Source organism: Carassius auratus, chromosome 37 (genome assembly GCF_003368295.1).
Source record: "Carassius auratus strain Wakin chromosome 37, ASM336829v1, whole genome shotgun sequence".
NCBI classification, from domain to species: domain Eukaryota; kingdom Metazoa; phylum Chordata; class Actinopteri; order Cypriniformes; family Cyprinidae; genus Carassius; species Carassius auratus.
Window position 1 is genome coordinate 5,788,816 of NC_039279.1, and position 25,833 is coordinate 5,814,648.

The 25,833-nt window shown below is 38.4% G+C and overlaps 1 protein-coding gene across 8 annotated transcripts in view; it reads left to right on the plus strand.

The window, feature by feature from the left end:
* The window catches only part of LOC113055963 (RNA binding protein fox-1 homolog 3), a 377,645-nt gene that overhangs the window by 313,688 nt on the left and 38,124 nt on the right, over positions 1 to 25,833 (plus strand). For all 8 annotated transcript variants that reach the window (XM_026222362.1, XM_026222366.1, XM_026222367.1 and 5 more), the window contains 2 exons: positions 16,376 to 16,624; positions 25,025 to 25,171. In XM_026222362.1, coding sequence (XP_026078147.1) covers positions 16,376 to 16,624; positions 25,025 to 25,171 — 396 coding nt within the window. The remainder of the gene's footprint in view (positions 1 to 16,375; positions 16,625 to 25,024; positions 25,172 to 25,833) is intronic.

The following is a 25,833-nucleotide window of genomic DNA, read 5'->3' on the forward strand; positions in this document are numbered from 1 at the left end:
CATTTTTAACAAATTATTAACAAAGTAGAGAGAGAGAGAATGTATATAATTTATATATAAAAATTTGTTAGTTAAACCTTATTGCTTTATTACTTTAGAGTTTCAGGGCTGTAAAAATTTAAAAACTCATCGAAAAAAGGAATCGAACAGCTCAATATTCTCATATAATATTTAGTTTGAGCTCCTGAGGTTAAACATCTTTCGCCAAGCATTTGTTGATAATTTTTTTAAATTATTATTATACATTGAGCTATCTTTGCCAACTGTCTTAGCCATAAAAATGTTAAGACTAGTATTCAAATAAAATGATGGATATACTTGTCAGTTGTCACTGTATACGGACATAACTTTGACTGGAAAAATAAATGATGGTTTAGGTACCAATGATTGCAGACACTCTGTCACTGCTTCTGCATCTTTTTCTTTCTCTCTCTCTCTCACACACGCACACACACACTATCCCTCCAGCAGTAGAGGAAAGAGTCAGCTTTGGGCCGTCTGAGCCTGGAAGCCTATGAATAATGCACCATTGTTATCATGCTGCAGCCGGTTCCTTTTTACAATGAAACGGTCTTAAAGCATGAAAGATTTACCAGCTTGTCTCCATTAAAGAGGTGGCCACGGCCCTGCCAGTGACTCTCCACGCTCGGGAATCACCTTTAATAAGGACCGGGGGCCAGAGAGAGTGTGCTAGAAGAGAAAGGTAAAAGAGCAAGAGCGCACATACTGTACAGACAGACTGGAGAGGGAAGGAAGATTTTGAGAGATAGAGGAAGTAGAAGCAGTATTCACCAATGAGTGCATTCTTCATTGCAGCTTAAGAACATGAAATACACGTGTGAAGAAACTCCAATAGATTTAAAAAAAAATTTTGATGAAACATCACACACATCTTATAGTCTCACATGACCAAACTCTACTGGGGCCATCCGATGTTAAAATGAAGACAAAACTTCACTGAGATATATAGATGATAGTAGAAAAACAACTCTGCTGAAAACGATATGGGGAGAAATATGGAAGAAATGGTCACAGATTATGGAAAGTAAAACATAAATCTACAGGGGTTTTATTCACGCGCTTTAAAAATTTATTTGAAGCTTCTTTCATATACTTATTTACAGTTTTATCATAATAGGCTGTATATTAAATTGGGAAAACTGGTAGTTCTATGTGAAATCAGACATTTGAGCTCCCCATATAGTCAAAATGGCATAATCATTACACCCAGCGAAAATTCGACTTTGAGATTGGTAGACGAAGCAGGCTCCTCAAATCGAAGCATCAAAAAGTCGCCAATTTGGGGTGACCCCTAATATATATATATATAATATTGGATAATAGATGCATATAAGAAGAGACACTTTTGTCTGCTTCTTTTGATTGTCTTTGTTTTCAACAGTGTGTTTCAAACCACCATACCAAGGTAAGCCAGCCTAGCCGAGAATGGAAATTCATGCTGGTCTCAGCTGGTCTTTTCAGCAGGGACTTCCTCAATACTGACAAGCTTATAACTTTCTTTGGTTGATTTCAGGAGCGCTGAAGTTAATGCGGTTAATAAGCAGCGTAAGTGCATCGATGATCATCCTCCAAATTACACCTCATCAGCAGCTCCCTGTCCGGCTATAAACTGGACGCACGCTTTTTAATCAGATACATATAACTATTAACCATCTCGGTTCAGTGCAGCGGCCTTGTTTGACAGATATCTATCAATGTATTGATCTCCAGCTCCTCTGTTCTCTCTGTTCACAGAGACAAGTGGGTAATCAAGACTTCTCTTCAAATGGCCATCTGCATGTGATCTCCATCATTTATCAGTTACTGCTCTGTCCATCCACTTAGCTCTCATTCACGCAACTTCTGTACAGTTGTTTTGCTGAAGGAAGTTTCCGAATGGTGGATTTTGTTAGTCACACTTTTCATTAAGAAGATGATATTCCTGGATCATTAGTATTGATGGCTTACGCCTCTTTCCTCTGCTTTCTGAAATGAGAGCAAAAATGCAATACAGATAACAAAGACATTTTTAATGTACGTTCGGAAAATATGCTTTGACTGGTTGCCTTTTCTGTAGTAGAAATCTTTATAATTAGAATCGATAAGCAATTTAATTAGTTTCAGTTGTCCTGTGATCCTCGTATTTGTTTTCTCTTTCATGGCAGAAAGAGTGAAAGAATGAATGGAGTGAAAGAAAAGAAGGGCCGAAAGGAAAGATGTAATTGTGAGACTGTGACAATGTCGCCTAAAAACAGAACATAAGACATCAATGATATAAACAAAGCAACATGATGTAGCGCAGAAATGGACCAGAGACGAGCAGAGAGACATGGACTCTGAGTCGAGAGAGTGAGACGGTGCGCACTGTGGCCTTCGCTGTCTGTGAAGAGTGTGTCAGTGGCTTTGTGATGAGCCCTGATTGGATCCGGCACTGTGTCTGATTTACATATGTTTGCCATTGTTACTGGGGTTAGTGAATATCATGTAGCAGGTCTAGTGGGAGCTGTGACCAGCCGGAGTGAAGTCTCCCCCGGAATTACAAGCAGCTCTGCTTCGCTCGCACCCATTTCATCCGTCCAATACTCTCAAACGCTGATCTCTCCCTATCTGTCTCTCAGCTTCCCGCTGCTGCTTTTCATCTCTCTCTGCTTCAAGAATATCTGTTCTTTATATATACTGTAGGTCTTGTTCTCTGGCTTCTTCTGTCTGGTTTTGTTCTCTCTTGTTTGCCGCTCTATGTGGTCTCTGGTCTGGATCTAGGGGTCTACTGCTCTCTTTCTCAGGGTCAGGTTCCCAGAACCTCTGGTCAATGTTTGTGGAGTGAGTGTGTGTGTGTGTGTGTGTGTGTCTGTGTGTGTGTGTGTGTGTGTGTGTGTGTGTGTGTGTGTGTGTGTGTGTGTGCGTGTGCGTGTGTATGTGCGCGCGCGCCAGGGAACATTGGCTGATCGCTACTCAGTCAGCTGTTAAATTAGATTCCTCTGCATGTCCTTTAACACAATGCAGCCAAGACAAGAACTAGTAACCCACACACACACACACACACTTAAAAGTCTTAAAGACTTAAAAGTACATCATGACCAACCAGAGCATTGAAATAGCAAAACTCATGTACACAGACACTTATAACATTAATAACATTTGGCGAGATATGACCAAACTGTAAAATAATAATAATAATAACTAAAAAATAACAATACAAATAATAATCATAATAATAGTTCATTATTTAATAGTAAAATGGGGTCTGGGGTCATTAAGCTTTTTATTTATTTATTTTATAATTTATCTTTTTTATATATATCTTTTTTATATTTTTTTTATTTTTTTTTAAACAAGTTAATACTTTAATTCAGCAAGGAAGCATTAAATTGATCGGAAGTGATTACAGGTAAAGACATTTCTAATATTATTAAAGAGCCACACAGATGGAAAGATTCTGAAAGCATTTGTTTCCTGCAAGTTGTGCAATACTGTTCCTGAACACGGACTCATTTACTTCAACAGTTCAGTCAACTGATGGCAGAATGATGTGAACTTTGAGACCAGAAGTTCTTATTACACCATGCCCTGCCATTGATACCAGTTCAGTGTTCTAGGACAGTTCATCCCCTGTGGTGAAGCACACACCATCTCGTGTTCTGAGACCATCAGATCCGCTTCACGTAAGGGAGTATTCTGCCCGCAGATCTCTGTCTTTTTCATTGCGAGCGATTTCTTGTGCAGCATAATGACTGATATCGCTGAGGTGAGCTGAAGACAGCTTGGGGCATCATGTTGAATCCCATGTCGGTACAGATGATGTTTGCGTCTCTTGTTCTACAGTTCAGTTACACAGTTACCCAAACACTGCGGCGATGAGCACTGTAAGAAATTTAAATCAGACAGAGGAACAAATACAGGCTTGCAGCAAGTTATGATTATAGCATGGCCACGCTGGGTTTTCAGCAGGAGAATGTAATTTCATTAAGGTATAATGCCTAAAATGCAATTCACTTAGTTAATTATGAGCCATACTATGATTATGTGTGCACAAATAAGCCTTTGTGCATGAGTGGGTCTCTAAACTATTTTTTTATGATGATTTGAACAGATTTTCCTCTAAAATCGGCCCAGAAAATGTGTAAGGACTGCAGATTTTGTCTGGGACTGTATGAGCAATAATTTCACTTCAGAAGTGATGTATGCCGATGTCATTCATTGAAGCAGTTTCTTCTCTTTCACGCACACAACACTCCACAGGGGTAACAGACAGCCTAATGGTCCCTGAATAAAATAATATTCCTGCTGACAGGGCATAGGACAGCCCTAATTAATAAAAGTTATTAAAAACTGTTGTCAAGGGAAAAAACGAATTAGAGCGTTCTCGGGTAGGGGCTGGGAATAGGAGGTCAGACGGAGGAAAAAAGAACAAGAAAGACAGACAAAGCTGCATCTAGACTAGCTGGATATGGAGTTCAGCCACTTGTTTGCATGTGTTTACATCCAAAAAATTATAACCATGGCAAGATGAAAGATACAGACATGCTGATGAGCCTCACGTTTTCCTTTTTCCAGTTTTTGTCCATGTTCCAATTTAACCTTCATGTTCTGTTGGAATTGACTGTTGTTTTTATTTTTGGTGCCCCAAATGATATACATAAAATAAAATAAGAATATGAAATAATGATATCAAATTTTAGATTTGCTTCTTGTTTCCTTTTTAGAGATTGTTTCCTCTTACCAAATCAGAACTCAGTAGACAGAACTTATTAAAGGGATAGTTCACCCAAACAAATTGCCATAATTTACTCACCCTCCATTTGATCCAAACCTGTATGAGTTTCTTTCTTCTGCTGAACACAGAACATGTTTTTAAAAATGTTGGTATTGACCATTGACTTCCATTGTATTTATTCCATACTATGGAAGTCAGTGGCTACCGTCAACTTGATCTATCCTTTCTGAAAACCTAAACAGGAGTAATATCATTTTAAAAATTTACTTTTGTAGAGAACCTTTGAAATGTTGTATCAAGTTGAAATTGTGCAAGATTTGGCCAAGTCATTAGCTTGGGCTGCATTTCCAAAAAGCATCTCGCATTGCTTTTGAGAAACACAACGCTGATAGTTCAATGTTAAGCTTCTTAGGCTCCATACAGAACATGAAGGTTACAGCTAGTAAATTTTTTAAATGATAAATGACTTTCTGGCTTGCTTAGTTGGGGTCACTCCATCTACAGCGATATCGTAGACTTGATTGCAAATAAATGCACAGACACTATTTAACTGAACAGAGATGACATCACTGAATTCAATGATGAACAGCCTTTAACTATCATTTTGCATTACTGACATACTGTTTTCCTAATGAATGTTGTTCAGTTGCTTTGACGCAATGTATTTTGTTTAAAGCGCTATATAAATAAAGGTGACTTGACTTGACAGCTAACGTCACTAGGATGTCATCACTAAACCTAAGGTAACACTCTCCATTCCTTCTCTCTTTTTTTTGTCATGGGTTCCTGAAAGTGTATTATTGACTTGCACTAGGCAGCTTTTGTGTTTTGTGTTTTATTAGAGATGTGAAGAACAAATTTTCAAGTCTTTTAAATGAGTTTGTTTCTCAGTCCATGCAGTGGGCGCAGGGAGTGATCGGCCCCGAGAGTCTATGATTAGAGCAAGCTTAAAAAATTTCAAACGACCGAATGGAAAAGGAGAAAGCAGAGAGAAATGAAATTGGTGTGATTTGTCTAATTAAAATGGATCCTACTAGACCGCCAATATGTTTGTTTACTGACTAAATGTCTGCTGCGTTTTGGGAAAATCATCCCCAGTGTATGTGTGTATGTTTTCCCACACACTTTTGTATATTAGAACTACAACAATACGGATAAAATGAAGTGGTTCTAATCTTTTTAAACCTACAGGAAAACTTGATGTTAATACAGAACCGTCATGTACTTCTTTTGATTTAATATCCCAGATTTTTTGCTTTTATTGGAGTTCAAAGAATATAAAAGCAGCTTATTAATATATTACTATCCACACTAGCTCCGAGGGAGGAATATATGAGAAATAGTTGTTTACTCCTTTTGAAGTGCCCCCCTCCCTGTATTAGTCTTTGACTGGGAGCTTTAGGGGGCATAGAGACATGTGCTCAGGTCCTGCGGGTGCAATGCTACGTCCTTACTGTTTGATATAGAGAGGCAATGCTGTCTTTAATGTTGAATGTCTGCATTTCTAAGATGTTCTCCTGTGCACATCACCACAGGGTTTTACAGAGAGAAATCTATAGGAACGTGGTGCATGTGTGGTTTAGTATGTGTGAGTTGTTGGTTCTATGTGTGATAATGTCCCTCCTTCATCATTTTTGTCCTAACCAACCACAACAAGACATTTTGTGACATATGTGACATTACTCCTGTTTCACATAACTGAATGTTAAGCATTGACTGTATGCGAACAGTATTTGTGTCTGTGAATGTATCATTCTGTCTCTATCTGTCGATCCATCTAGTATCTATCTATCTATCTATCTATCTGTCTGTCTGTCTACTCCTCATAATAATTTTTTTGGAACATATCTGAAATAAAATTGGTATATAATCAAAATAAATATACTGCAACATATTTTATTCTGTATATTTGTATTGTTTTCAAGTGAAAGTATTAACATCATTAAAACAATATAAAAATACAGTTCTTGAAGCTAAATTTCAGTTTTGTTTGGCATTTGGGCTTTTCAGGGTTAAATTAATGCTGTTTTTCTCACCTCATTGGCAAAGTTTTGTTGTTTTATTAACCGTAAATCTCTTAGAAAAGCAAGTCCTAATATCTTCAACAATTTTGTTTCTCTAATAAATTAGTTGTTTTAATAAAGTTTATATAGTTTTGCTATATTTTTTGCAATTGCACTTTCCTCTGGTACACATGATTAGGGTTGGGTTTACCGATAACGACTGATCTTAAAGGTTAAGAGCGTTTTCCACAAGTAATTTTACTACCGTTCGTTATTGTTTCACGTGCGTTTCCCAAAAATGCACTTAACACAGTTGCACGTTGCTGTGCTTTAAGTGCTACTGAGGAGTCGCTATCCATTTGTCAAGTGCTGAAATGTCATCTTTTAGAATGGCTCTTAATTGTAGTAAACGATCGTTTATTGACGTTAACCTAATGCTGCGTTTCAGACAGACAACTTGGATATAATAACTATAATACAATACAATATTTTATTATCGTCTATAATATTATACTTTACATAATAATATATAATTTACTTTATATTCTGTTAGGTAAAAAATGTTCACCTGAATGAATGAAGAATGAAGGCTTTACGATTACTCCAGAGCACTCGTAGATCTATGATGATTCTCAAGTGTTACTTAAGTTACGATCCTTTTGGGAAACAGACCGTAATATTAAGATCAGTCGTACGAGCGTTTTTACAAACTTCTTAGGTTTACGATGCTTTTGGGAAACTCAGCCCAGGTCAGTGTTAGTCAATTCTGACAGATACAGTTACATAAACAGTTCTCACTCTCCAAACTTACCAGAAGCTTCTCCTCTGTGCCTGTTCTTCCCTAGAATACAGCAGACCTTTGGGCTTCTGTTGATCCCTAGTCCCTTCTGCCATTTTTGCATGGGAAATCTTTCAAAACATCAGACAATGCTGTCACCACAGAGGATTTTGTCATCTGGAAAAAACAATAGCATTCCTACGCTGCTGTGCTCACCATTTTAAAACACACTCAGAGGCCGCTGCTCACTCACAGCGCTAAATTTCACCCTTCAAACCTGCTTTATGTCATGGTGTTGCAACTAGGTGAGACAGACACACCACAGCAGCTCTCATTTTTATGCTTGAGTTCACACGCACTCAATAAGGAGTGCTTGTGGGAGTGTGTGCGTCTGTGTGTGTGTTTGACTGTGTAGTAGAAAATAGAATGAATACATTGGCATAATGGCTAGAAGGGGGAAATTGACCCTATGACTCCTAGATTAAAATAGATTACGTCTGTGGATAAGAGGGGGGATCCTAGCAATACCCAAACAAACACTCACACAGTAACAAAAGCTTTCACAAGGTCTGTTCCCAAAACATTCGGGGGCACCGGGCAGGACCTGTGCTTGGCCGACGTGAGAGAAGTAGCAGCCTAGCCTTGGAAATGATTTCCTAAGTACGCTTGGGAGGGGCTTTTCAATCCACTTTGCACCAGCAGAGTGCTTCTCCGTAATCAGACTGGAGGGGTGGCACGATGCTTGCGGCAATGGAAGCGCTCCACTGAGATCAGATCGATACTGGCTGGCCCAGACCAGCCCAAATTCACCCTTCACTCAATTTCAAAATGCTTTATTGGGATGATTGTTTTACATACAATATTGCCAAAGCATTAATACATTAAAGAGGTAACATTCAAATAAATTATTATTTTACTATTATGTATTATTTCTTGCCTCATTGGCAAATTGTTGTTGTTGTTATACTATAAATCTCATTCAGTTTTGTTATAGTAATACTTAAAAAAAAAAACTCTTTACCAATGAGATAAGGAAAATATTTTTTAGAAAGCTAATTTTTTTCTCTAATAAATTTTATAAAGTTTAGATAGTTTTTCTTTGTTTTACTAGCAATAGCATTTTCCTCTGTTACATGATTAGTTGATAAAAATTATTTAAAATTAATTTACAGATCTTGTGAACTTTTTATTTGTCAAAGAATCCTGAAAAACATGCATCACGGTTTCCACAGAAATAAGAAGCAGCACAACTGTTTGGATAATAATATTGATAATAATAAATGTTTCTTGAGCACTGAAGAAAAAAACAGAAACCTGCAAAGCTAAAGTATTCTGCAAAGTTTTAGGCACTTGTGTAAAAAATGCTGTAAAGTGAGGATGCCTCAAAAATAATGAAATAAATAGAATTTATTAATTAACTTCTATTTATTAAATTAAATCAACATTTGGTGTGACCTTTTGTCCTAGGTGCACTTGCGCATTATTTTTCTGGGATCTCTGCAGGTAGGTTTCTTGAAGTGTCTTAAAGACATTGCCACAGTTCTTCTAAATTTAGTCTGTCTCAGTTTGTTCTGTTTCTTCATGTTATTCCAGACAAACTGATGACTGTGTGGAGCACTGGCTGCTGTCAACCTATATTTACTTCTGACACATTACAACAAAGATAGAAATAACTGACTTAAAACCACTTTTTGTTGGTGAAAATACTAGTGGCCTAAGACTTTTGCACAGCACTGTGTTTTATTTATATATATATATGAATTTCATACAGCCTGTATCAAACATAAGTAAAAAAAATAAAAAATAAAAAATAAATTGTAGTTGTTTTTCTTTTTGTTTGTTTGTTTTTTCCCCATTAATATGACATTAGTAACTTTTATGTGTGTGTGTGTGTATGTGTGTGGCAGTCGATTCATATGAAAATGTCCTGTTTTGTTCTGTGGTCACATTAGTTTATTAGTTTTTATTCTTGATGTACCGGTGTCTTCTATCCTCACTAGTCTGATGACAGTCACTTACACGCCTGTCCAACTCACTTGCAAAACATCTCAAACTTTAAGCAGAGCTCTGAGCATCCATGATTTGCTCCACTGAGGATTTTTATTCCTTCCCATGTTTGTGTCGAGCTTTCACAAGCATTTACCAACAGCGTTGATCAAAAATTGCATAAGGCTTCCCTTTGAAATTGATGAAAGGTCTTGAGTTACTGCCAATCTTGGGCTCCATTTGTCCTACAACCTGTGGAGTGTCTGTTTGTGGTCCCACTGGTAAGGCTAGGGGTTAAATCCTGGCTTGAATGACTAGGATGCCCCACTCACTCTGTCCATTGGGAAGGAAATAAATTCATTTAGCGTGCATCGGCTGGGGCTCGGAGGCTGGCGGAGGGTGGAGGAATGGGGGTTGGGGGTGGATAATACCATTTAGCTCATCGCAAAAATCATTTACGGGTGCAATTTGATGACAAGGATCGAGGGATGTTTTTAGTGTGGCATGGCTTCAGTCATATTAATGGAGATCTTTCTCTCTTTTTCTTCGGTTCTCTCTCACACTCGCTCTCTCATTTCTGTATTTCACATTTATAAGCTTTCGGAGTCTCATTCTACAGAACGATGTGGAAAGGGCACTGATTAAATAAAAGCTGTCGCAGTGGAGGGGTGTATTAAATATCAATTTCTGATTTAAGTTTATCAAAAACAAAACCACATAGCCAGTGATTTTTCACCGCTTCATGGCCCTGCATCTTTTTCAGTTCAGTCTCGCTGTCTGCCCATGTAAAATGAAGGATTAATGGTTTGTTTTGGCTTCCCTATATGAAGCCTGTATGTATTTCCTTTGTGGTTTGGCACTTCTCATAACACTAATGGCTATTTTTAAATGATGTCAGGTCTGACTCTATGAACAAGGCTGAGATATGTGGACAGAATTTGTGTTATACAGTGTATAGGCTTGTTTAGGAATATTAAATGTGTAATAAGATACATAGAGTTCAGATCCCTGATGTTACAGCAAGCTTTTGTTCCCTCTCACCCAGTGCAGCATGGGAGCTGACCATGGTGCTGACGGCTTTTCAGCACTGCTGTCATGTACAGTGGAGTTGGACAAATATTGGATTTAAGTACTGACTCTCAATTTGAATTCATTGAACTGTCAGAAATAGAAATTTACTAAACGGAAAACTTTCTGTAAAGTTGCTTTGCAAGGATTAGTATCATAAAAAGCACTATACAAATAAACTTGACTTGAATTGAACTGAAATTCATATTATTTTAACATGATGATGTCTTTCTCATTTCAGTTTAAAAGAAAAAAAGCTTTTATATAATATATTATATTATCTATCTATCTATCTATATATATATCTATCTGTCTTCCCTTATAACCTTCAAACTTCAAGGCTTTTCAAACTTTTCAAACAAGCTTATCACAGTAACATTCAACATTTATCTTGACAAACTTGGCTGTTACTGGGTGATCTTAAAATCTGCATTGGTAACTTGGAAAAATTGGAATTTCTGCATCCTATTAGCAGGAATTCCATTAGAATTTAAAAGGCTTCTCAACTGAATCAAGTTCTACAGAACTCTTTCAACAGACTTCAGACGTTTCACCCACTGATCTATATATATAACTGGATCGCTCATCACGTTCTAAACTGCCAACAGGCAGTGAAGCCACCGGAAGTGTTCGATCCGCCATCTTACTAATCCCTACCAGCAGAAAGCACCATTGAGTTACACTCAAACTGCTGTCCTAAAATAACTTGATTTGAAGCTGATCAGTCAAACGGGACTCGTTTTAATGTTATGTGTAATAAAGTAATGTTTACTTCAGATGTTATCTGCAGTGTTTACGGTCTTTTGGGACAGGATAAGCGATATATTTAAATCGTGTAGGTGGGTGTGTCTGGCTGCTGCGCACTGATGACACAGGTAACTGATCAAACAAAAAAATGACTTATTTCTTTATTAACAAAGTTATTCAGGAATTATTAAACGACCGTATTAGTATCAGAAATGGATTTTAATATATTAAAATTAATTATACAATTATGTTGTTAATATTTCTCTATAATGAAAAAAAAATACTATCTGGGAAATAAAGCTTTGTATTTATTTCTTAAATCCGTACTATATATAGTCAGTTATTTCTCTGAATAAATTCAGATTTCAGGACGAACACTTTGTAGTTTGTTATATGTGTTTAGGTCGTGTCCATCTGATGTTTATCATGTTCATAATGCTCACTACTGTAATGAACGTAGCTTTTTAATAAGTTCTTTTAAGAAATTTAAGAAATTCCTGACATTTAAAAAATAACCGTTTACATGCCTAGGGTGTTCGCATAGTAATAATGTACAGTGATACTTCATATTTATAAACACTGACTTGTTAGGTGATGTTTTCTCATTAAAATCATACAAATTCCTATTAATTCAATGGAACTTTTTCGCACACTAGGGATTACCAATATGGCGGCGCAGTGGCTTCACTTTAATCATGTCTTTAATGAGCAATCCAGTTCTATATTATAGATCAGTGGTTTCACCATAACTTTTCTTTCTCATCCGTCTCTGTCCTCTCTCCATAACCTAACATCATGTAGTGGTCACTCTCTGACTGCTGCGATGACGGACCGTCCCAGAGGTTCAGTTTTACCGCACATTCTTTCGGCGTCTGTGGTGAAGTACAGTACAAGCTCAGGTCATCACACAAGCTCTCTGTGACCGCAGGCGGATCTAATGGGAGCTAATCGGGCGTCAGCTCTCTTAGGTCATTTCTGTTTAACCTTCCAGAATTTTTTTTTTTAAAAAAACTAATGTACATTGAAGCTACAAAAACAAAGGCCAAGTGGGTTTAGAGACCAAACACCTTCAGCACAGGTGTAAAACGGAGAAAACAAAGCACATTGTGTTGTTTGCAGGTGTAAGAGCCTTAAAAAACTAGTTGCCTCATAGCCCACCAGATGCAAAGGAAGCTGCTCTCTATCCTTCATCTTATCTTCGGAAAATGTGGCTTACTCTTCCATTTAGTTTGCTGAATATTTCATAGCACGAAGTCAACACACATGGTAATAATAAGGGTGATTTCAAGCGAAAGCCATTTCGGGCAGACTTTATGGGTGTCCGAGCACCTCACCCGGATCCCCCCACCTTGCTTTCTGCCCATATTCCAGTATAGAATGAAGACCATCCCTCCCTGTCAGACTTATCTACTGTTTTTCAGGGCGTTGGACAGACCTGACCCCCATTGGTGCTTTGAGATGGGTGGGGGGGCGCTGCTGCATCAATACTGTTAAATGTTTTAGTGAATTACAATAACCACTCCAGAATAAGGACTGCCTGACTCTTTTTCCTCAGTCTGACTAGGAGAGAGTCAGACACGGCCTGGGTGGTGCAACTTGAGGAGTGAGATGAAAGCAAGAGAAGCAGTGTTAGATGGACGGACATGCAGACTGAAAGAGACAAACTTCCACATCTAATCAATAGAACACCAGCACTTGTCAAAACTTGAGTTCAGCGTTTCATGTAACTGAAGTTGCATGTATGAGCTTGTGTGTTTGTGTATCAAACTGTACATGTTTCATCAAAACGGAACTGTACATCGATGCTAAGCACACCGCATGTTGCGTCAGTGTCTCGGTTTGAGCTCCTGGAACTTCGAGACGTGTAAGAAAGTGCAAACAGATAGAAAGAACTGAGAAGTAAAAAATTCCGCCTTTCTTATTTCTCACTCCTTCTCACCCCTCCATGCCTGTCCGTCGTGCGTTCGGCCATGGATGAGTGCGTTTTTCATTTGCATAATGGAGCGGTGACTCTAATTGAGAGGACAGCCTCATTTGTTTGCCAACATGTCAATGGCCAGGCCTCTCATTGTTTCCACTACATTTACATTAATGCATTTCTCTCCACTTCTATTAAACTGCATCCCTCCCCAGCCAAAGCTGGTGCTGGTGCTGCCTAATGCTGCTTAGTCAGTGAAAAAAGGTTAATAACAATCAAGCAGAAATGGGAAAGAAAGGGTCTGAGTTTCCTACGACTCTTCATTGGCCTTCTATAATGGAATTCTGCTGATATTTTCTCTTTTTGTAATTTTATTTATATGCTTTTTAGCCCATATTATAGGACAATTGAGAAAGACAATTTGAGGGAATGGGCTTGGGAAATTACCATAGGATGTACTCAAACATGGGCCCTCAAGCGCCTACAACTCTCAAGCACCACAGATTTGTATATTTTATTAATTTTAATCATTTGATCATAATAATTTTTCTAATTTCATTTTTATTAAATAATTTCAAAGAAAGAATAAAAAAATTTGCCATTTCAATTCATTTAAATTCTATTAAATTATAATACAATTCTGCTTTTGTTTGCTTGTTTAATTCATATTCAGTATTATTTAGGAATGTTATCGTCTGTGCAAAAAACCTGCATGGTTCCAAACAAGAATCATTTGTGTCCAGGGATGCCTGGTGTTTTTTGTTTTTTTTTTATTTTGTTTTTTTAAGCTCATCATATTTTGATTAATTAAGGAGCGGGCAAAGTAAGTGCAAGAAAGATCCCATTACCCAAAGGCTGGTTAAAGGAGCTGTTATTGCCTCTCTTTGCTGTAACCTCTCAGGAAGGGATCAAACTCCAAGGTCATAAATTTGTATAAGATTAATATGTTGATATGAGTCCCTCGGGGTAAGCAGCTTTAATATAGCCAGATTCAGACACGTAAAATACACAAACACACATTTACCCCAAAACACACAATATACTTTGTACTGATGACCCAGTTGCACCTGTGCTTACAGCAGCACTCTGTCATAACACAGACACACACACAGTACACTGCCTGAGAGATTAACCCTTGCACGTCAAGATACTAACACACCATCATGTTCAAATGAGTACTTCTTCTCTGTCATTATCTCACAGCACACACGCTCCCTAACATAAGCCATCTGACCATCTGTAGTATCGATTAAACTTTCATGTGCACAAACACTATTTTAATGACCCAAATTAAATACCCAAAATTGATTATGATTATATTATTTTGTGTATTAATAATTTTTTAATGACTTTCTGAAAAAGTTAAAATCCCTTCTACATGTCCTGCCCATACTTCCTGTCTGAACAGGAAATACATCAACTCAGGACACAGAACTGTGCTCATCAAGCAGCTTTGTTCATTGGGCATTTAAGCTACACTTCCACGAACAGTCACCGAGCCAGTCTCCACCGGCACAAATGATGACACCTGTCAGAGAAAGAAAGAAAAATCATGCGCGCCACATCCTAATGATTGCTGATAAGATTAGAAAACATCGTGTTCTTTAGTGTTTCAAAATGAATGAGAAAGCAACAGAGTAAAGAATCTCATTTGCATCCTCTTCAGTGAAGAGAAATGGATGAGAAGAAAGAAAAAGCACATTCATTTACATGCTGATACACAGAACGAAAGAAAGACACCTCTTCACACAGAGACCTAAATGAGGGGGTAGATACTCATTTAATTCCAGCGTGGAGACAGAGAGCAAGAGAAAGCACATAAGTGAGACAGAATGAGTGAAACAGAGGGAGGTGAATATAAAGGAGAAGATGAGAGAGGCCATGAAAACGGAAGACAGCAACTTCTATTAGAAACCTGTAATTTAAATCAAAGGTTATAATCAAAAATTTATCAGTTAATTGATCTCGCACATACTGCTTGCCAAGAGAGCAATTTAGAACCCTGTCACTCGGGCTGCAAATCTATCGAGCGCTGCTCTATAAAGTAAGTTTGTTGCCTTGTAATGATCAAGCAGTCCTCTAATGTTCTCTGAGAGCTGATATGATAGGACCCAGACAAAGCCATTCAGCAGCAGGGACCCCACGCATCTCAGATGCTACTACTTTTTTTTTTTTTTTTTTTTTGGATAAGACAAAGAAAAATTATGCTTCAGCTTCACTTGAAGGAGCACTTCAGCCAAATTTTACAATTCAGTCATTTAGTCACCCTAGGTTTGTTGCTAATACCTTTTTCTTCTGCTTAACACAACATTTTGATGAATCTTCTTCATGTATTATTTCTTTCCATGCAGTTACGGTTCATAGCAACCCAGTTGTCCCAAAGACCTCCATAAAAGAAGCCCTGTGACTTATTCACTAAGACAGATTTATGTAAAGAACACAGAAATGTTGTTATTCGCAGATAAACTTGTTGAGTGAGCTGAACTTGAGAACAGAATCAATCCAAACCATTTAAAATAACAAATCATTCACAGATCTGATTCTCAGGTTCAACTCACTGATTAAGTGATTCGGTCAGAGAGGCTCTGGAGTTCTGGAGGTCAGAATTATCAGCACAAATTTTCAACACAATCTAGTGTATGTTGGATACAGGGCACAAGTAATTTGGGCTATTTTTATGCTATTTCGCTGGTGTTTGTTTATTTTTTTTGAGTTTGAAAGATAGACAGCAGCCACTATGAACTATTGCTGTATAAAAATATTTGAATATATAATATATTTTATTGATAACATGTATTGGTCCTATTATTAAATGTGAAAAAGTGTATGGGGCGGATTCCTCTCAGAAGCAGGAACAGGGATCCATATCAGTGTTCGGATTTAATCACTATAAGAGCTTTTAATATCTGAGGCTTATCGTGGTATATGATTCAGGTTCTGATTGTTTGTTAGGTGCAGTAGTTGTTCTGCCATTATCATGGAATTAGGTCCCATTCTCTCCTATCATGTGTTATCACAACCCAGGCATACAGCACTCTTGTGATTATCACTCTTGTCAGGTCTCATTGCATGCATTGTTCCTTGAAGAGCCTGGAAACTTGGATTAGTATGAGATATGTAAGAATTAAACTGATAAAATCTCCCTCCTCCTCTCTTTCCAGGGTAACCAGGAAGCCCCAGCTCCCCCAGAAGCCATGGCTCAGCCGTATGCTCCAGCGCAGTATCCTCCCCCTCCACCTCAGAATGGGTTGCCTGCCGAATACACCCACCCTGGGCAGGACTACACGGGGCCCAGTCCGGTCCCTGAGCACGCCGCAGCCCTCACTATCTACACACCCACACAGACGCACAGCGAGCCACCTGGCACTGACAGCAGCACGCCGTCCCTCACAGGGACTAGCAGTATACCAGTGAGTGCAAATGCAGCATTCAGGCATGAAATATTTATTTTACTTTGTCATACAACTGACAAAATAACAATGTAAACATGTCTTATCTCGTGTAAGGTGTTGATACAAAAAACTGTTATTTCACAAAAACAATCCCACTGAGACAAAAAATAATAATTATACACACACACACACATATATATATATATATATAATATATATATGTATGTATATGTATATATATATATATGTATATGTATGTATGTGTGTATATATATATATATATATATATATATATATATATATATATATATATATATATATATATATATATATATATACATATATATATATATATATATATATATATATATATATATATATATATAAAATGCTTATATATATAAAAAAATGTTAATTACAGTTTTATAAACCATTAGCATGTTGCAAAATGTTAAATTAGTACCCGATGAACAGGACATTTTTATTCATTTTTGAATAACTATACTTTTTACATCTTACTTTTTTTTTCTTTTCTTTTTTTTGTCAGAATCGGACTAGAACATCCAATTTATAACATTTCTACTTTCAGACAGACGGAGATAAAGAGAAATTGGGGCTAGGAAATAGAAGAGTTTGGAATGAAAAGAAGCTAGCCCAAGCAAAGATAAAAGCATAGGACAAAATAAGAGAAGCTGAGAGAAAAATCATCCTTCTCCATTTAAAGAGTTCTTCTGCTTTCTCTCTCCATTTTATCAAGCTTTAATCCATGGCATTCACATGGCTCCATATCTTAAACCCCATGGAGCCATTCACCATGGCTAACAATATCACAAATGTCTCAATGGACCACTTAACGAATGCTGCCCAAGTGCTCTATCTGAGCATATGACAAGCACATGATGAAATAAAAGAAACTCTAAGAGGACACGCTTCCTTGGGTATGTTGTGTCATGTCTGTTTGTGCTATCCTTTCTTGGTTCCTATAGACCTTTGATTAACACATACACTTGAAGGATAGATGGGTGAATCTAAGATGTTATTTTATTTTATCACTTACATTTTATCAGATGTTATATAAAGGGCTGGTTTCAGGGTTTTACATGCATACTTTACAAGACCTTTATACTGTGGTCCTTGTAAAATATGAGATTTGATATTTGGCGACTCACTGTAGTTACTGGAAATGTTGTAGGAAATGTTGACCCAATGTGTCCCAGCTTTGTCTACAAATCTAAGTATCTAAGTAAGCAGCTAAATACAGTATCTAATAGTAATAGTTACTATTCTTGTAACAAGCTACTTTATTTCAAGATATTTAACATTTTGATTATATTTTATGATGCCGATGTGAAGACCTTTGCTAATTCACGTCATAGGAAACAAGGGAGTAAAATGAGACAGCCAGTGAAAGGGCATAAGAGAAGGGTGGGAAAGAGATATTAAAAAGCATGAAACTTTTCTGAAGTGCAAAAATAAGTACAAGGTCTTCCTAGCCGTGGGGGGAGGGGGGATGGGATGACGGATGAGAAATGTAATCTTTTTCTCTTTCTGATTGGGATATGTGTAAAGCTCTGAGGTGGTGTGGTTTAGAGGAAGTAGTTATAATCCCACGCTCAGCAGATCACTGAGAAGCGATGCTGACAGGCCCTGTAAAGGCACCTGAGCTCCGACTGGGCTAATCTACAGCTCGATTGGAGGATGTACTTAAACTGTCACTCTGGCCTAACCCAGCAGGGAAATTCTTCCTTTCTCCCTTTCTCCCTCTTTTCTCTCTCCCCGCGGAGGATCATTAGCAAAGAAGGAACACTACTCCTCTGAGAGTGGACGGTAATCACATCAGATCACATATCAGATCACATCATCACAACACCACAGACTAAAGATGCTCTGTAACTCAGCAATAAAATACTATTTACCTCTCTTTAGGGTACGTTCTAACAGTTTTCCACTATGACTGTCATATTGCCTTGGGTGGGATTGTCTAAACTGTGATTTGCAATGTGCTTAAACACAGCCGTACTACTCAAAGGAGCGTGATGTTATGTTATTAAGGGAATGCCATTTATTCCTGCACTTATTCTTGGCTGCCTTCCCTGAGTAGTTTTTACTGTGCCATTGATAATAATACTGCAGGTACAGTATAAGTGCTCTTTAAGCCTCTGTACTCGTTACCCGCTAAACCTGTTGCAAGTCACATTACCTTGTCTAATTAATTACAGCTTTACACAAGACTGAAAGGCCAGTGTCGTCTTTCTAGATGGCAGGTGAAGGTTTGTATTTGCATCTCTGTGAAAGGGAGGGATGATGGGATCGGAGAATGGCAGAAGTGGAGAAGAACAAAAAAAATATAAAGCGGCTCAAGCTAATCCCTTTAAGTGAAGCGCTGGTTTGGCCCTAATCGGATGTAATCTACCTGCTTGGCAGCTTTCCAATCAGATAGTTTCAATTATGTGGTTGTAGGGGCATTCTGAAGGGGGGGGGGGGGGGGGTGCTGAGCTGAGCACTTTGAAAGTGATTTGCAGATAACACTGAATGAGTGCGGCAATAGAAACAATTTAGCAGGACTCATTCCCCACCCAACCGCACATTAAAACAGGGGCACGCACGAATGTGTGCAAACACAAGCCTTCTGTGACGTTGCGGGAGTTGAGGTCCAATGTGGCCGTGTATGATAATGTTCAGGCAATTATTTCTTGGTGCTGCTTGGCTGCTCCATTCCTTGGTGAATGTGAAGTGCGGGAAGTTGCTCTTCTACAACAGGAATTGAAATCAGAAGTGCATCGTATGTATGGAATGAGTGAAGTCTAGCAAAAAAACAGGCAGGGCTTTTTATAACTTGATTCCATGGGCCATTAAATCTGATAATCTCTTTTTGAGGGATCTACTGTATATATGAGGGTAGCAATACATTTGTGTGTATAAAATCATATTTATACTGTGTGAAAGAAATATTAGGTGTGATATTATAAAGACACTTTCACAAATGTATTTAATTGGCTTTTATACTGCCATTATACTAAAGCAAAATGTTAAAGATCTATTAGTTCTATTATTTAATTAAACTAATATGAAACTAATTATTGTATAAATAAACATAAAAAATATGGATAGATAAATACAGACGAACAGATAGATTTTTATTTATCTTTTATTTAACGAATCCAATTAAAATAATAGCAATTTCTTTCATTTCTGATCAGAATTGGAATTGTTCTGGAGAGAGTACAGTATGTCAGAGTGATAAATAGTCCACATTTGTCATTCAGTAAATCATTTGGCATGTTTAATCCCAGGCACTGGCAAATGGAACATTGTTATGTAACATTCCTGACTTCAGTTGTGGTAATTAGGTGTCATAAACCTTTAGAGGGTGTAATATACCCACTTGGGGTTCATTTGGGGAGCTTTTCTTAGCTTACCATAAAATCCTCCCATATGGATTTACTAATAGCTTTTTGGGCAGGAACCACATTCTGGGACCCTAACCCAGGTTGCTTAGCTCCTCCCCGTTTTCATCCTGGTAAATGGAGTGCTGGAGAGAAGGTCATAGTCCATCTGCATTTATAAGAAAGACATCAAATCCTCCTCCTAAACATCTTACGATGTTCTCCGAAGGATGACCTGACAACCCAAGTGAGCAGGGAGTTTGCCTCCGCCTCGAACGGCAAACACTTTTAATTAATTTTCACCTCGTCCGTGGAACTTGGAATCGCAAAGCCCTCTGAAACCTTGTCTCTGAAAGAGACAGATGCAGCCCATGCTAGCTGCAATATAATTAACATGCAATTAACACAAATTAAAAGCCAAATTGCGCAGATGAACCCCCTGTAGATGGCTGCTTAGCGGTGACGATGAGATAATTAGATCCAAACCTGGAGTGCAGAGTCTCGAACACTTACCTCTCCTCTCCCTCTCCTGGCCTGGTGTCAACTTCTCCAGAGAAGAGCACTCCAATCGGCCACGCTCAAGAGCATGGAAGCGCTCCGAATAAAGCCAGAGAGATTATATCGTTCGAGAGTGAATGAGCAGGACTGTGTGTTTTACAAAGCGCTTACAGTGGAACAATTGTCCTCTTTTTAAGCAAAGTTTACAAGATGAAAGCCCTGCGATTTCTCTTCATTTGTATCACTGTCCGTTACTCGCTGCGCTACATGGCTACATGATGACGTACCTCTGAGAGGACCTAGTCAATATGTGTTTTCATAAAGTAAGCAATTCAAAGCCCTCATCCTTTGCTTCAGCACTTCTTTGGGCAGAGCAAGGAACTGGAGGCTCTCAGAGGCCACGCTCCGCTGGTCAGTAATGGGTGAGTCCACGCCATCACACAGCTCACCTGTTAGACGTGATAGATAGCGCGGCTCTCTCCAGAGCGACTGCAGACAGAGCATGTGAATGACCGATGGCACCGGCGTGATGGATGAGGATGAGGGAGCAGGAAGAGGTACAGCCCAGGGAGCGGGGGCACCAGGGGGTAATTGCACCTCCGCTTGCCCATCCATCTGCTCGGCTTTCCATCTACCACCATCAGGCAGGGGCTACAGGCTTCCGCTGCTCACAGACCTCAGGCGGCATACACAAGGGGCAGGACAACAGGCTGTGTGGATCCAGAGCTGACCCGTGTGCTTTATCTTAACAGGGCTTGACTGTCTACATAGCTGCAATGATTGATAGTGCCAATGTGCTGGTAAACACGGTGTCCTCTCACAGAGAGCCTATTGGGAGAGACTGTGCATTAGAGAAGATGAGGAAGTTGTCAGATGGAAAAAGTAGAAGTTGGTGACCCTCGACATTTAATGGTTCATAGGGTTTCACTATTGTTATACAGTATAACCTGTAGAAATAGTTCAAGCTTACCTTTATTGTTCCCAAATAAGACTGGTTATTGATGACTGACCATGTGTATGTTTAGTATCATTAATACACAACAATTAGTGTAATCATCTAAAGGGATTTTTATGCACAAATGTGCTTTATACAATTAGAGTAAATATACGTTTTAAGAGAGAGAACCTTCGATCTTACCCATGAGGGATATTTCCCCCAAAAATTAATATTCTGTTATCATTTACTGCATGTGTGCAGTCCAAAACTGTAGACCTTATTTCTTCTTTAAAGCACACATTTTAAACAATATTTTAATTGTTCTTGTCTATAAAGTGAAAGTCTGTATGGTCCAAAACAACAGTGGACCTCATTGACTTTAATTGTATGGACAAAATAAACAATGAGTCATTATTATAAATATTTTTATCCTTGGGTTTATGTTTGTTTCCCCCAAAAATTGCCTTTGGTAGAGCTCATCATGTTGTATCTACTGTACAGTTCAAATTACCATTTTTCTTTCATTAATGTTGCTTGAATAAATATTAGATAAGCACAGAAGATCTAAAGATGTTTGTTTACATGATACATTATATCTTTCTGTTAATTACATAAAAGATACATCGCTGAGACCCATAGAAATGTAAAGTTGCTTCTGTCATGTTACTGGTGTAATTTCCGTTGTAAAGACATATGTTCTCTGCAATAATGATTTTGTTCAGTGAGTTAAACTTTAAAATCTAATTTCAGCTGATATTTTATCATGCCATTTCTTACCTTCTCTATGTAATGAGTGAAAAATGAATGCCTTGCAGGTCCAAATCTTTTGCATTTGATTTGGTATTATGTTCTTACTTGTGTCTACATAATTGCATTTACTTCACCTTTTTCCTCTATTTTCCTCTGTCAGGCTGTTAGCGAAAAAGGGATGGAGTGATAGATATCTCATTATATCTTCATTACCTAATACATGATATATTGTCATCTTCTATGATTCATGTCTCTTGTGTGTTTTGTGCCTAATGAGGGGGAATTTGTCCAGCCCACTTATTACAATTAACTATGTACATGAAATACAAGCATGCTTAGAATGTAAAAATGTAATAAATAAATAAACAATTGAAAAATCTATTCAATATTCAATTTTCTGTCTTTTGAAACCATGATAAGATCCAAAACTGAACCATTTCACTATCAGAATCAGAATGAGCTTTATTGCCAGGTATGTTTACACATACGAGGAATTTGTTTTCATGACAGAAGCTTCTGCAGTAACAGAATGACAGCAACAGGGAAATAAAGGAAATAAGGAATAACAATATACAAATTTACAATTGTATGTGCAGGCATATTCCAATAGACCGTTTTGTATGTACAGGTAAATTATATGCAAATTTTAAGTGTGCACTAAATGTGTGTGTTAGATAAATAAGTGTATGGGTGTATAAATTGTGTTGTGTGTTCCACAATTATTGTCAAGTGTTCATGAGATGGATTGCCTTAGGGAAGAAACTGTTCATGTGTCTGGTCGTTCTGGTCCTCAGAGCTCTGTAGCGTCGAAGAGAGTATGCTGGACGTGAGAGGTCCAGAGTGATTTTGCAAGCTCTTTTGCTCACTCTGAGTGAGTACAGTTCTTGGAGAGTGGGGAGGGTTGTACCAATGATTCGTTCAGCAGTCCAGATTACCTTCTGTAGTCTTCTGAGGTCAGATTTGGTAGCTGAGCTGAACCAGACAGTTACTGAAGTGCAGAGGACGGATTCAATGACGGCAGGGTAGAATTGTTTCAGCAGCTCCTGTGGCAGGTTGAACTTCCTCTGCTGGGCCTTTTTAACAATGGAGTCAATGTGGATGGCCCTTTTCAGGTCCTGAAAGATAGTGGTGGCCAGGAACCTAAATGACTCCACTGCAGTCACAGTGCTGTCCAAGATGGTGAGTGGGGGGAGTGCAGGGGGGTTTCTCCTGAAGTCCACGATCATCTCCACAGTTTTGGATGTGTTAAGCTCCAGGTTGTTAAGACTGCACCAGACAGCCAGCTCTTTAACCTCTTGTCTGTAAGCAGACTCGTTGCCATCCTGAATGAGGCCGATGAGTGTGGTGCCGTCTGCAAACATACTGTATCTAGTGTGTCAGCTTTTGTTGTGTTTATACTACATTGACTTCCAGTCCTTTTTAACAATATTTAACTGTTTGTGACTTAAACGATGCCGCAAATCATCCAATTTACTTTTGCATTACTTTTCATGCACTTGACATTTTTCAGACAATTTTTCACCTTACACCGTGTCTACACCGGACACGACTCTGTCTCGTTGTGCTTGAGGCTGTCTACACTGGACACGACCAAGCGACTGCTGCAAACTATTTGTAGTTCATCATAAATAGAATGAGGCAGCAGTTTACAGTCAGGATTTGATGTGTCACTTCACGCCGCACCACATCCAGTGTAGACCGCATCACTGTTTAGAATAGGATCACTTATCTTTGTTGCATCACACCGCTCTCATCCAGTGTAGATACAGTGTTACAGAGGATAAAATAGGCAAAAATATCCCAGTCTTACACTGAAGTACCCCAAGCTATTTGTAACTACGAGAATATCATAGAGAATTCATAGAGAAACCACCTAGCAACCCATGAGACACCCTAGCAACCGCATCTTTCTTTCTTTCCTTTCCTCTCTCATTCTGTCTCTCTCTCTCTACAGCACGAGTCTGCTCTAGTATACATCTGTCTATAGGCCCAGCCAAATGTAGCTGCCTTCAGCACTTCTTTCTTATTGATCCTGCTAAGCCGGGGGAAGTTTAGCTGACATCATCTCTTCATCTGTGCTCCCATGTTCTTCTAATTCATTATGTACAGTACATGAAGGGCTGGCGCTCCGGGGCTGCGCTCACTGTGCTTTTTCAGAATATTTGATATGATTGAATTTACAGTCTATAACTTCTCTTCTAATTCAAAGATGCAGATAAAAAAAAAATTGAAAAGCAAACAATCAAGCAACTACAAATTTGATCTGATCTTGGAAACTAGCTATAATGTTTAACAATTAATATTGGCTGTCTGCCGTCTGTTCGGAGTCTGTTCTGATGAGGTCTTGTGAAACTCATAGAACAGCGAGAGAATTAGTGAGAATGTGATGAAGGTTGTGGCATCAGGGCTTGTGAGGTGAGAGATGAATGTGTGTCACAGATAGCAGTCCATCCTTGAGCACAGCTGTGTCACTACCATTTCCTCCTCCACATGACGGACAGATGAGCACACCATCTTTACACTTACTTTCTCTCTCCCTCTCCTGTTCTCCCTCAGGTCTTTATAGACCGCTACTCAATAAATGCATTCTCTGGTCTCCCCATGTCAGAGGTTTTTTTTTTTCCTTTAAATGTGTATCCACACTTCCTGACAGCTTCCTTAATCTTCACCGCCACATACAAGTGTTGGAAGAGTAGAGGGAATTTGTAATATGCCACCAGCATGCCCTGATCTCTCCCTGCTCACCCACCCACTCACCCTCCCGTAACCATTGCCCTCTGCACTGTTTTCAGGCTCTGACGACATTTGAGGTAGGAACTAACAGGGCTGTGCTTGTGTGTCTTTCAGCAAGCGGACAATGTGGCGCAGACAGACGGCTCTCAGCAGCTTCAGCTCCAGCTCTTAGACTCTTCAGAGAAGCAGCAGCCCAAACGGTTACACGTCTCCAACATTCCCTTCCGCTTCCGAGACCCAGACCTCCGGCAAATGTTTGGGGTGAGTCTCACCCCAAATTAATGCAGTTAATGTGATCAATTTGATTCCTTAATTGGCATATTATGTAATTAATGAGATCTAAATTTTAGACACTAAACTTCTATAGTCAATGTGTAGCCCAAATATTTGAACCTAACCAAAGTATTTTCAAATTTTTCAAATTTTTTTTTTTTATCCCTCCAAACCTAGAAAGTTCATGACAAACTGCATTATGTTAGTTTTAGTTTGTATATTTAGTTTGTGACAAGGAATCAGTAAAATAAAATGTTTTTCGGACCCACTTTATATTAAGTGGCCTTAACTACTATGTACTTACATTTTAATTAATAATTTAGTACAATGTACTTATTGTGTACATACATGTTTTTACATTGTACTTATATTTTAAAAAAAACTACATGTTATTACATCTGTATTTAATTTCTGTAATTACATTTATAATGACACTGTTGACCCATACTTTACACCTTAACCCACCCATAAACTTACCCATACCTCCAACCCTCTCCCTAACCTTACCCCTATCCCACCTCAATAGCAGCAAAAGTGTTTTACAATACAATATGAACACAATTGTACTTGTTTTTTTATGTAAGTACATAGTAGTTAATATGTGAACATATGTGTTCCTGTAGCTCAACTGGTAGAGCACTGCGCTAGCA